This window comes from Polyodon spathula, chromosome 43 (assembly GCF_017654505.1).
Source record: "Polyodon spathula isolate WHYD16114869_AA chromosome 43, ASM1765450v1, whole genome shotgun sequence".
Classification (NCBI taxonomy): domain Eukaryota; kingdom Metazoa; phylum Chordata; class Actinopteri; order Acipenseriformes; family Polyodontidae; genus Polyodon; species Polyodon spathula.
Window position 1 is genome coordinate 24,895 of NC_054576.1, and position 14,086 is coordinate 38,980.

At 44.0% G+C, this 14,086-nt stretch overlaps 1 protein-coding gene across 1 annotated transcript; it reads left to right on the forward strand.

Annotated features, from left to right (window-relative positions):
- Positions 1-11,715: 11,715 nt before the first annotated feature.
- Positions 11,716-12,862, forward strand: LOC121305413 (butyrophilin-like protein 8). Its single transcript, XM_041237070.1, has 2 exons — positions 11,716-12,152; positions 12,538-12,862. Exons 1-2 carry the CDS (start codon positions 11,906-11,908, stop codon positions 12,843-12,845), a joined length of 555 nt encoding a protein of 184 aa, XP_041093004.1. The 5' UTR covers positions 11,716-11,905; the 3' UTR covers positions 12,846-12,862.
- The last annotated feature ends 1,224 nt before the right edge of the window (positions 12,863-14,086 follow it).

The window sequence follows — 14,086 nt, forward strand, 5'->3', positions numbered from 1 at the left end:
ACAAACTCCCTGTGAAGAATACATGAGCGCAATACACAAACTCCCTGTGAAGAATACATGAGCGCAATACACAAACTCCCTGTGAAGAATACATGAGCGCAATAAAGAAACTCCTTGTGAAGAATACATGAGCGCAATACACAAACTCCCTGTGAAGAATACATGAGTACAATACACAAACTCCCTGTGAAGAATACATGAGCACAATACACAAACTCCCTGTGAAGAATACATGAGCACAATACACAAACTCCCTGTGAAGAATACATGAGCACAATACACAAACTCCCTGTGAAGAATACATGAGCACAATACAAACTCCCTGTGAAGAATACATGAGCACAATACACAAACTCCCTGTGAACTGTACATGAGCTCAATACACAAACTCCCTGTGAAGAATACATGAGTGCAATACACAAACTCCCTGTGAAGAATACATGAGCACAATACACAAACTCCCTGTGAAGAATACATGAGCACAATACACAAACTCCCTGTGAAGAATACATGAGCACAATACACAAACTCCCTGTGAAGAATACATGAGCGCAATACACAAACTCCCTGTGAAGAATACATGAGCGCAATACACAAACTCCCTGTGAAGAATACATGAGCGCAATACACAAACTCCCTGTGAAGAATACATGAGCGCAATACACAAACTCCCTGTGAAGAATACATGTTAGACTCTCCAAAACTGTATAACAGAGAGTGTAGACCTTTTCCACTTGAGAGATTCTCCATGTGTGCACCTCCCTGCTTCTGTAATTTTTAAGACTGGGTTTGCAATGGGATCTATAAACTATGCTGCCACTTCCTTTCTGTAATTCCACATACCGCAGATTGAGAACGCCCGTACTATAGAGTGTACTGCAGGGACTATATGACACTGTAGTGTACTGCAGGGACTATATGACACTGTAGTGTACTGCAGGGACTATATGACACTGTAGTGTACTGCAGGGACTATATGACACTGTAGTGTACTGCAGGGACTATATGACACTGTAGTGTACTGCAGGGACTATATGACACTGTAGTGTACTGCAGGGACTATATGACACTGTAGTGTACTGCAGGGACTATATGACACTGTAGTGTACTGCAGGGACTATATGACACTGTAGAGTGTACTGCAGGGACTATATGACACTGTAGAGTGTACTGCAGGGACTATATGACACTATAGTGTACTGCAGGGACTATATGACACTGTAGTGTACTGCAGGGACTATATGACACTGTAGTGTACTGCAGGGACTATATGACACTGTAGTGTACTGCAGGGACTATATGACACTGTAGTGTACTGCAGGGACTGTATGACACTATAGTGTACTGCAGGGAATATATGACACTATAGTGTACTACAGGATGCTATATGACAATATAGTGTACTGCAGGGACTATATGACACTATAGAGTGTACTGCAGGGACTATATGACACTATAGTGTACTGCAGGGACTATATGACACTGTAGAGTGTACTGCAGGGTGCTATATGACACTATAGTGTACTGCAGGGACTATATGACACTGTAGTGTACTGCAGGGACTATATGACACTGTAGTGTACTGCAGGGACTATATGACACTGTAGTGTACTGCAGGGACTATATGACACTGTAGAGTGTACTGCAGGGACTATATGACACTGTAGAGTGTACTGCAGGGACTATATGACACTGTAGAGTGTACTGCAGGGACTATATGACACCATAGTGTACTGTGATATAATGTTGACTATCAATGACGGTGCTGTATATACTGTGATTGTACATGATTATTTAGCGTCGCAGCACGCCAGGTTTTACTGACCCAACACGCACATATTGTAAGCTTCTGGGGACTTAGATGTCTGATATCCTGATATGTACATATTGATAGTATGGGGAAGTCCATTCACGTAATTTGTCCTGTTATAATTCTAAGACTGCATAAGAACATAAGAACATAAGAAAGTTTACAAACGAGAGGAGGCCATTCTGCCCATCTTGCTCGTTTGGTTGTTAGTAGCTTATTGATCCCAAAATCTCATCAAGCAGCTTCTTGAAGGATCCCAGGGTGTCAGCTTCAACAACATTACTGGGGAGTTGATTCCAGACCCTCACAATTCTCTGTGTAAAAAAGTGTCTCCTATTTTCTGTTCTGAATGCCCCTTTTTCTAAACTCCATTTGTGACCCCTGGTCCTTGTTTCTTTTTTCAGGCTGAAAAAGTCCCTTGGGTCGACACTGTCAATACTTTTTAGAATTTTGAATGCTTGAATTAGGTCGCCACGTAGTCTTCTTTGTTCAAGACTATAACAGATTCAATTCTTTTAGCCTGTCTGCATATGACATGCCTTTTAAGCCCGGAATAATTCTGGTCGCTCTTCTTTGCACTCTTTCTAGAGCAGCAATATCTTTTTTATAGCGAGGTGACCAGAACTGCACACAATATTTGGGGAGATGAGGTCTTACTAGGCTGCATTGTAAAGTTTTAACATTACTTCCCTTGATGAAGGAAATTCAACACTTTTCACAATGTATCCGAGCATCTTGTTTTACAGCCTTTTTTTATAGCTTCCCCACATTGCCTAGATGAAGACATTTCTGAGTCAACAAAAACTCCTAGGTCTTTTTCATAGATTCCTTTTTTCAATTTCAGTATCTCCCATAATGATATTTATAATGTACATTTTTATTTCCTGCGTGCAGTACCTTACACTTTTCTCTATTAAATGTCATTTGCCATGTATCTGCCCAGTTCTGAATCTTGTCTAGATCATTTTGAATGACCTTTGCTGCTGCAACAGTGTTTGCCACTCCTCCTACTTTTGTGTCGCCTGTAGTACACTCTAAAATATAGTGTACTACAGGATGCTATACTATATGACACTGTAGTGTACTGCAGGGACTATATGACACTGTAGTGTACTGCAGGGACTATATGACACTACAGTGATTTGGGGAGGTACTGTAATGTTTATGTATATGAAGCCCAGGCTTCCATTGGTAAAGGCATGAGAAGCTTGTGACTATCTGTCTGTCTGGGCCACTGAGCCCTGAAGGAGGAAGTAAAAGCATTCAGGTATATTTGCCAGGGGTTCACTTTTGTATGTGATGGATTCTACTTTCAGTTTCTACAGCTAAGGGCAAATGTTTTGCTTCATAAAGTCTTTCCTCCAAATACTTCTTATTACTGTCGAGTGCTAAGGAGACACCCTCTGTGTTCATACTGCTCCTATGTAGTACTTGTAGAGTGTACAGTGTTCTACCGCTACAGTATTTAAGATGACAGTTCCAAAGATGTCTTATTCCCCGTCTCTCGGGTACTGCATCATTCACTGGAGTGCGAACACCCTGTGTCTCAAGACAGCTATTACTAAAAGATACTGTAGCTACTCCTCCTGTTCTCAAACTGCCTCTATTCTGTAAGAAATCCTACGTGGGTGTCATCGCTCTATTACTGTAGTGTGCACACCTTGTAGTCTCAATACTGCTCTATTACTGTAGAGTGCACACCCTGTGTCTCAATACTGCTCTATTACTGTAGAGTGCACACCCTGTGTCTCAATACAGCTCTATTACTGTAGAGTGCACACCCTGTGTCTCAATACTGCTCTATTACTGTAGAGTGCACACCCTGTGTCTCAATACTGCTCTATTACTGTAGAGTGCACACCCTGTGTCTCAATACTGCTCTATTACTGTAGAGTGCACACCCTGTGTCTCAATACTGCTCTATTACTGTAGAGTGCACACCCTGTGTCTCAATACTGCTCTATTACTGTAGAGTGCACACCCTGTGTCTCAATACTGCTCTATTACTGTAGAGTGCACACCCTGTGTCTCAATACAGCTCTATTACTGTAGAGTGCACACCCTGTGTCTCAATACTGCTCTATTACTGTAGAGTGCACACCCTGTGTCTCAATACTGCTCTATTACTGTAGAGTGCACACCCTGTGTCTCAATACTGCTCTATTACTGTAGAGTGCACACCCTGTGTCTCAATACTGCTCTATTACTGTAGAGTGCACACCCTGTGTCTCAATACTGCTCTATTACTGTAGAGTGCACACCCTGTGTCTCAATACTGCTCTATTACTGTAGAGTGCACACCCTGTGTCTCAATACTGCTCTATTACTGTAGAGTGCACACCCTGTGTCTCAATACTGCTCTATTACTGTAGAGTGCACACCCTGTGTCTCAATACTGCTCTATTACTGTAGAGTGCACACCCTGTGTCTCAATACTGCTCTATTACTGTAGAGTGCACACCCTGTGTCTCAATACTGCTCTATTACTGTAGAGTGCACACCCTGTGTCTCAATACTGCTCTATTACTGTAGAGTGCACACCCTGTGTCTCAATACTGCTCTATTACTGTAGAGTGCACACCCTGTGTCTCAATACTGCTCTATTACTGTAGAGTGCACACCCTGTGTCTCAATACTGCTCTATTACTGTAGAGTGCACACCCTGTGTCTCAATACTGCTCTATTACTGTAGAGTGCACACCCTGTGTCTCAATACTGCTCTATTACTGTAGAGTGCACACCCTGTGTCTCAATACTGCTCTATTACTGTAGAGTGCACACCCTGTGTCTCAATACTGCTCTATTACTGTAGAGTGCACACCCTGTGTCTCAATACAGCTCTTACTGTAGAGTGCACACCCTGTGTCTCAATACTGCTCTATTACTGTAGAGTGCACACCCTGTGTCTCAATACTGCTCTATTACTGTAGAGTGCACACCCTGTGTCTCAATACTGCTCTATTACTGTAGAGTGCACACCCTGTGTCTCAATACTGCTCTATTACTGTAGAGTGCACACCCTGTGTCTCAATACACCCTGTAGAGTGCACACCCTGTGTCTCAATACTGCTCTATTACTGTAGAGTGCACACCCTGTGTCTCAATACTGCTCTATTACTGTAGAGTGCACACCCTGTGTCTCAATACTGCTCTATTACTGTAGAGTGCACACCCTGTGTCTCAATACTGCTCTATTACTGTAGAGTGCACACCCTGTGTCTCAATACAGCTCTATTACTGTAGAGTGCACACCCTGTGTCTCAATACAGCTCTATTACTGTAGAGTGCACACCCTGTGTCTCAGTGCACACCCTGTGTCTCAATACTGCTCTATTACTGTAGAGTGCACACCCTGTGTCTCAATACTGCTCTATTACTGTAGAGTGCACACCCTGTGTCTCAGTGTAGAGTGCACACCCTGTGTCTCAATACTGCTCTATTACTGTAGAGTGCACACCCTGTGTCTCAATACTGCTCTATTACTGTAGAGTGCACACCCTGTGTCTCAATACTGCTCTATTACTGTAGAGTGCACACCCTGTGTCTCAATACAGCTCTATTACTGTAGAGTGCACACCCTGTGTCTCAATACTGCTCTATTACTGTAGAGTGCACACCCTGTGTCTCAATACTGCTCTATTACTGTAGAGTGCACACCCTGTGTCTCAATACTGCTCTATTACTGTAGAGTGCACACCCTGTGTCTCAATACTGCTCTATTACTGTAGAGTGCACACCCTGTGTCTCAATACTGCTCTATTACTGTAGAGTGCACACCCTGTGTCTCAATACTGCTCTATTACTGTAGAGTGCACACCCTGTGTCTCAATACTGCTCTATTACTGTAGAGTGCACACCCTGTGTCTCAATACTGCTCTATTACTGTAGAGTGCACACCCTGTGTCTCAATACTGCTCTATTACTGTAGAGTGCACACCCTGTGTCTCAATACTGCTCTATTACTGTAGAGTGCACACCCTGTGTCTCAATACTGCTCTATTACTGTAGAGTGCACACCCTGTGTCTCAATACTGCTCTATTACTGTAGAGTGCACACCCTGTGTCTCAATACTGCTCTATTACTGTAGAGTGCACACCCTGTGTCTCAATACTGCTCTATTACTGTAGAGTGCACACCCTGTGTCTCAATACTGCTCTATTACTGTAGAGTGCACACCCTGTGTCTCAATACTGCTCTATTACTGTAGAGTGTAGCACACCCTGTGTCTCAATACTGCTCTATTACTGTAGAGTGCACACCCTGTGTCTCAATACTGCTCTATTACTGTAGAGTGCACACCCTGTGTCTCAATACTGCTCTATTACTGTAGAGTGCACACCCTGTGTCTCAATACTGCTCTATTACTGTAGAGTGCACACCCTGTGTCTCAATACTGCTCTATTACTGTAGAGTGCACACCCTGTGTCTCAATACTGCTCTATTACTGTAGAGTGCACACCCTGTGTCTCAATACTGCTCTATTACTGTAGAGTGCACACCCTGTGTCTCAATACTGCTCTATTACTGTAGAGTGCACACCCTGTGTCTCAATACTGCTCTATTACTGTAGAGTGCACACCCTGTGTCTCAATACTGCTCTATTACTGTAGAGTGTGTCACACCCTGTGTCTCAATACTGCTCTATTACTGTAGAGTGCACACCCTGTGTCTCAATACTGCTCTATTACTGTAGAGTGCACACCCTGTGTCTCAATACTGCTCTATTACTGTAGAGTGCACACCCTGTGTCTCAATACTGCTCTATTACTGTAGAGTGCACACCCTGTGTCTCAATACTGCTCTATTACTGTAGAGTGCACACCCTGTGTCTCAATACAGCTCTATTACTGTAGAGTGCACACCCTGTGTCTCAATACTGCTCTATTACTGTAGAGTGCACACCCTGTGTCTCAATACTGCTCTATTACTGTAGAGTGCACACCCTGTGTCTCAATACTGCTCTATTACTGTAGAGTGCACACCCTGTGTCTCAATACTGCTCTATTACTGTAGAGTGCACACCCTGTGTCTCAATACTGCTCTATTACTGTAGAGTGCACACCCTGTGTCTCAATACTGCTCTATTACTGTAGAGTGCACACCCTGTGTCTCAATACTGCTCTATTACTGTAGAGTGCACACCCTGTGTCTCAATACTGCTCTATTACTGTAGAGTGCACACCCTGTGTCTCAATACTGCTCTATTACTGTAGAGTGCACACCCTGTGTCTCAATACTGCTCTATTACTGTAGAGTGCACACCCTGTGTCTCAATACTGCTCTATTACTGTAGAGTGCACACCCTGTGTCTCAATACTGCTCTATTACTGTAGAGTGCACACCCTGTGTCTCAATACTGCTCTATTACTGTAGAGTGCACACCCTGTGTCTCAATACTGCTCTATTACTGTAGAGTGCACACCCTGTGTCTCAATACTGCTCTATTACTGTAGAGTGCACACCCTGTGTCTCAATACTGCTCTATTACTGTAGAGTGCACACCCTGTGTCTCAATACTGCTCTATTACTGTAGAGTGCACACCCTGTGTCTCAATACTGCTCTATTACTGTAGAGTGCACACCCTGTGTCTCAATACTGCTCTATTACTGTAGAGTGCACACCCTGTGTCTCAATACTGCTCTATTACTGTAGAGTGCACACCCTGTGTCTCAATACTGCTCTATTACTGTAGAGTGCACACCCTTAATCAACTGCTCTATTACTGTAGAGTGTAGAGTGCACACCCTGTGTCTCAATACTGCTCTATTACTGTAGAGTGCACACCCTGTGTCTCAATACTGCTCTATTACTGTAGAGTGCACACCCTCAATACTGCTCTATTACTGTAGTGCACACCCTGTGTCTCAATACTGCTCTATTACTGTAGAGTGCACACTGTAGAGTGCCACCCTGTGTCTCAATACTGCTCTATTACTGTAGAGTGCACACCCTGTGTCTCAATACTGCTCTATTACTGTAGAGTGCACACCCTGTGTCTCAATACTGCTCTATTACTGTAGAGTGCACACCCTGTGTCTCAATACTGCTCTATTACTGTAGAGTGCACACCCTGTGTCTCAATACTGCTCTATTACTGTAGAGTGCACACCCTGTGTCTCAATACTGCTCTATTACTGTAGAGTGCACACCCTGTGTCTCAATACTGCTCTATTACTGTAGAGTGCACACCCTGTGTCTCAATACTGCTCTATTACTGTAGAGTGCACACCCTGTGTCTCAATACTGCTCTATTACTGTAGAGTGCTGTGTCTCAATACTGCTCTATTACTGTAGAGTGCACACCCTGTGTCTCAATACTGCTCTATTACTGTAGAGTGCACACCCTGTGTCTCAATACTGCTCTATTACTGTAGAGTGCACACCCTGTGTCTCAATACTGCTCTATTACTGTAGAGTGCACACCCTGTGTCTCAATACTGCTCTATTACTGTAGAGTGCACACCCTGTGTCTCAATACTGCTCTATTACTGTAGAGTGCACACCCTGTGTCTCAATACTGCTCTATTACTGTAGAGTGCACACCCTGTGTCTCAATACTGCTCTATTACTGTAGAGTGCACACCCTGTGTCTCAATACTGCTCTATTACTGTAGAGTGCACACCCTGTGTCTCAATACTGCTCTATTACTGTAGAGTGCACACCCTGTGTCTCAATACTGCTCTATTACTGTAGAGTGCACACCCTGGCTCTATTACTGTAGAGTGCACACCCTGTGTCTCAATACTGCTCTATTACTGTAGAGTGCACACCCTGTGTCTCAATACTGCTCTATTACTGTAGAGTGCACACCCTGTGTCTCAATACTGCTCTATTACTGTAGAGTGCACACCCTGTGTCTCAATACTGCTCTATTACTGTAGAGTGCACACCCTGTGTCTCAATACTGCTCTATTACTGTAGAGTGCACACCCTGTGTCTCAATACTGCTCTATTACTGTAGAGTGCACACCCTGTGTCTCAATACTGCTCTATTACTGTAGAGTGCACACCCTGTGTCTCAATACTGCTCTATTACTGTAGAGTGCACACCCTGTGTCTCAATACTGCTCTATTACTGTAGAGTGCACACCCTGTGTCTCAATACTGCTCTATTACTGTAGAGTGCACACCCTGTGTCTCAATACTGCTCTATTACTGTAGAGTGCACACCCTGTGTCTCAATACTGCTCTATTACTGTAGAGTGCACACCCTGTGTCTCAATACTGCTCTATTACTGTAGAGTGCACACCCTGTGTCTCAATACTGCTCTATTACTGTAGAGTGCACACCCTGTGTCTCAATACTGCTCTATTACTGTAGAGTGCACACCCTGTGTCTCAATACTGCTCTATTACTGTAGAGTGCACACCCTGTGTCTCAATACTGCTCTATTACTGTAGAGTGCACACCCTGTGTCTCAATACTGCTCTATTACTGTAGAGTGCACACCCTGTGTCTCAATACTGCTCTATTACTGTAGAGTGCACACCCTGTGTCTCAATACTGCTCTATTACTGTAGAGTGCACACCCTGTGTCTCAATACTGCTCTATTACTGTAGAGTGCACACCCTGTGTCTCAATACTGCTCTATTACTGTAGAGTGCACACCCTGTGTCTCAATACTGCTCTATTACTGTAGAGTGCACACCCTGTGTCTCAATACTGCTCTATTACTGTAGAGTGCACACCCTGTGTCTCAATACTGCTCTATTACTGTAGAGTGCACACCCTGTGTCTCAATACTGCTCTATTACTGTAGAGTGCACACCCTGGGTGTAGGTTATATTCCAGCATGTATTATCTGGCTCTTATGCAGTTATAGAGCAGGTGGAGTGGCAGTACAGTCTGGCCCTGTGGTGTAGTAAGCAGGTGGCATTGTGGCTCTTGGAGTGCAGTGCTGCACAGAACTTGTGAGGAGTGAAGATCGTGTTTATATAACAGGAGCAAAGGGCACCACAGCACCACGATGGGCACCACAATACCCAAATTGTTTCACTTTAAATTGTATATCCAGTCTTCACCAGTTCAGGACGGTTCTGTGCTGAACAAAAACATATAGACAGTTGAATAGATTGTTCATTATTCAGAAAAGCAGACCTGAAACCAGGCAGCAGAAAACCCAAGAAAGACGCTGGATGAAAAACATAGCGATAAAAACTGATATTAAATGTAGAGAATTGCAGATAAACACAATAAATCTGAAATACTCAGATCAGTAGTTTTGTAATAGCTGATACAGGCTCAATTCAGAGAGAAGACAGACACATCCTGTAGCACCAATATCATGTATATATTCACAATTAATTGATGAGGCAGTTCTCAAATAATATAATATAACAGCATTCATATTTACCACATATCTAAATGGTATTTTAATAAACTACTTGGTTAAGGACAGTAACACAAACAGTAACAGAAGAACTCATCAAACAAGAGCAGCAATTTAGGGTAGGACACCACCAACCCCCCTTGTTTAACTTTAAATTGTATATCCAGTCTTCACCAGTTCAGGACGGTTCTGTGCTGAACAAAAACATCTATCACAGTGAATAGATTGTTCATTATTCAGACTGTAGCAGACCTGAAACCAGGCAGCTATCCTTACTGAGGATACCATAACATCTATCACAGTGTAGCACCAACCCCCCTTTCACTATCCTTACTCAGTAGTTTTGTAATAGCTGATAAGGCTCTATCACAGTGTAGCACCAACACATCCTTTAGCACCAATATCATGTATATATTCACAATTAATTGATGAGGCAGTTCTCAAATACATATAACAGTAACAGCATTCATATAGACCACATATCTAAACTGGTATACCCAAGTAAACTATCACAGTGTAGGTCAGTAACCCCCCAGTCACTATCCTTACTGAGCTGATACAGCAACATCTAGACAGACACAGTGTAGCACCAACCCCCCTTTCACTATCCTTACTGAGGATACCATAACATCTATCACAGTGTAGCACCAACCCCCCTTTCACTATCCTTACTGATACCATAACATCTATCACAGTGTAGCACCAACCCCCCTTTCACTACTGACCAAAATCTAACAGTATGGCAGTAGTAGTCCCAGGGTCACAGCTTAAAGCTCATATCTCATAGCTGGGTGTTTGGTTTAGGAGTCCCAGGGTCACAGCTTATAGCTCAATGCTTGTTTGTTTCTGTGACTGAGTGCTCGTGTCATGTGTGTGGGTAACCGCTGTTTAAGCAATACAGAGAGACAACGGAGGTGGTGTTGAAAATGCTGGCACAGGCGCGCAGGATTTATTCACAAACAAAACGAAAGTAAAGCTGGTCATGTGACGATACCAGCCACGGTATCACACAGAGGACACACACAGCAAGCTGCACAAAAGGCAAAATAAAACACAGCACAAAAACTACAAATACAAGGTGCCACACAGGGCGAGCGCTAGCCTTACAACCGAGGAGTCCCGCTCCATGAACTGGCTGCACTACGCAACTCTCGCTGTACATCACAAGGGATCACTATCCCCTAAACTAACCTACTGATGAGCCGGTGTTCATACGATGACTCCTGCTGCTTCACACGGCCTTGGCTGGGCATTGCCTTCACAAGCACCGCTTGCAGTTTCAGGGTTGCGTAGCTGTCGATCCTGCAGAGCGGACGCTGTCCTCCTGAATACACGCAGCTCCCCCCTGCAGCATGGCCTTGCAATCGCCTCCAGCCATCTCCACCGGATGTTTTTAAACTGACGGACACGCAGTCAAGACCCGCCCACCTGCTGATTGAGAACCGGCAGAACCAATCACTCGCTGCCCTTCCTCTCAACCAATCCCAGCAGGCAGCATGTCTCAACTGAGCGCCCGTCTAAAGAATAATTTAATCAAAAAATCAACTCCAAAAGACACACAATTACCCCGTTTCCCCACACAGATTACACCAGCACTAATCACCACTGCGCAGGGCAATCGCCTGCCACAGTTTCTAATTGCCAGTGTTTTGTTTTTCAGAAGGCAGCTCTGTTGTTGGCTCTGATCAGCCCCTCATCGCCTCTCCTGGTGAAGATGTCATCCTCCCCTGTCACATCACCCCCAGTCTCAGTGCTGTGGACATGGACGTGAGGTGGTACAGAAAGAAATTCAAGATCCCGGTTCATTTATATGAAGATCGACGCGATCGCACAGATGTTCAGGACAGTGACTATCGGGGCCGCACTGCTCTCTCTAGATTTGAGCTGCAGGAAGGCATTCTCTCTCTCGAACTGAAAAACCTCCGTCACACTGATAGCGGGGTCTATTCCTGCTTTGCCACTGATGGATTCTGGTATGGACAAGGAAAGACTGAACTGATAGTCAGAGGTCAGTGCTGAATTGCAATGTGTTTTCATCTGAAACAACACCTCCATATCCTGGAGCAGACCTGGCTGGTGTGTCTATCTGTGTGTGTCTCACTGTCTCTATTCCCTGACAGTCTATCTGTGTGTGTCTCACTGTCTCTATTCCCTGACAGTCTATCTGTGTGTGTCTCACTGTCTCTATTCCCTGACAGTCTATCTGTGTGTGTCTCACTGTCTCTATTCCCTGACAGTCTATCTGTGTGTGTCTCACTGTCTCTATTCCCTGACAGTCTATCTGTGTGTGTCTCACTCTCTCTATTCCCTGACAGTCTATCTGTGTGTGTCTCACTGTCTCTATTCCCTGACAGTCTATCTGTGTGTGTCTCACTGTCTCTATTCCCTGACAGCTCTGGGGACCCAGCCCTCAGTCTCTATGGACTCTTCACAAGGAGAGCAGACCCGGCTGGTGTGCAGATCAGAGGGGTGGAGCCCTGAACCTGAAGTGATCTGGAGAGACAGGGATGGAAACGATGTGACATCACTGTCCAACACAACAGTGCAGAGCGACAGTCAGGGGTTCCTCAGTGTCAGCAGCTACATCAAAATCAAACAGCAGTCCAGCGTGTTCTCCTGTCTGCTTAGAAGTAAAACACCCAAACCAGACTGGGAATCCAAACTCCACATATCCAGTGAGTATCACATCTTTGTGGATTGAGCCTGACTGACACTGACCATAGATTACAGTCATCATGATGGGCTAGTCAATATCTGAATCAAACACATGAACTAGTGGACCAGTCAATATCTGAATCAAACACATGAACTAGAGGACCAGTCAATATCTGAATCAAACACATGAACTAGTGGACCAGTCAATATCTGAATCAAACACATGAACTAGTGGACCAGTCAATATCTGAATCAAACACATGAACTAGTGGACCAGTCAATATCTGAATCAAACACATGAACTAGTGGACCAGTCAATATCTGAATCAAACACATGAACTAGTGGACCAGTCAATATCTGAATCAAACACATGAACTAGTGGACCAGTCAATATCTGAAACAGACACATGAACTAGTGGACCAGTCAATGTCTGAATCAAACACATGAACTAGTGGGCCAGTCAATATCTGAAATCAAAGACATGAACTAGTGGACCAGTCAATATCTGAATCAAACACATGAACTAGTGACCAGTCAAAATCTGAATCAAACACATGAACTAGTGGACCAGTCAGTATCTTAATCAAACACATGAACTAGTGACCAGTCAGTATCTGAATAAAACACATGAACTAGTGGACCAGTCAATATCTGAATCAAACACATGAACACGTGGACCAGTCAATATCTGAATCAAACACATGAACTAGTGGACCAGTCAATATCTGAATCAAACACATGAACTAGTGTTCTTTTTTTTTTCCGTTTCTAGACCAGTACCAGTCAATATCTGAATCAAACACATGAACTAGTGGACCAGTCAATATCTGAATCAAACACATGAACTAGTGGACCAGTCAATATCTGAATCAAACACATGAACTAGTGGACCAGTCAATATCTGAATCAAACACATGAACTAGTGGACCAGTCAATATCTGAATCAAACACATGAACTAGTGGACCAGTCAATATCTGAATCAAACACATGAACTAGTGGACCAGTCAATATCTGAATCAAACACATGAACTAGTGGACCAGTCAATATCAAATTTGGCTCAGTGTTGGGAGGGGTGTGTGGAATGCTCACTATGAGGGGTGTGGTCAGTGTTGGGAGGGGTGTGTGGAATGCTCACTATGAGGGGTGTGGTCAGTGTTGGGAGGGGTGTGTGGAATGCTCACTATGAGGGGTGTGGTCTGTTGGAAGGGGTGTGACCTTAACTCACTATGAGGGGTGTGGTCAGTGTTTGGAGGGGTGTGTGGAATGCTCACTTTGAGGGGTGT

Bases quoted from the DNA above. Each gene is read 5' to 3' on its own strand.
- LOC121305413 (XM_041237070.1), top strand. From the start codon at position 11,906: ATGGACGTGAGGTGGTACAGAAAGAAATTCAAGATCCCGGTTCATTTA. The intron at 12,153-12,537 runs GTCAGTGCTGAA...ATTCCCTGACAG, and splicing joins GACTGAACTGATAGTCAGAG to CTCTGGGGACCCAGCCCTCA.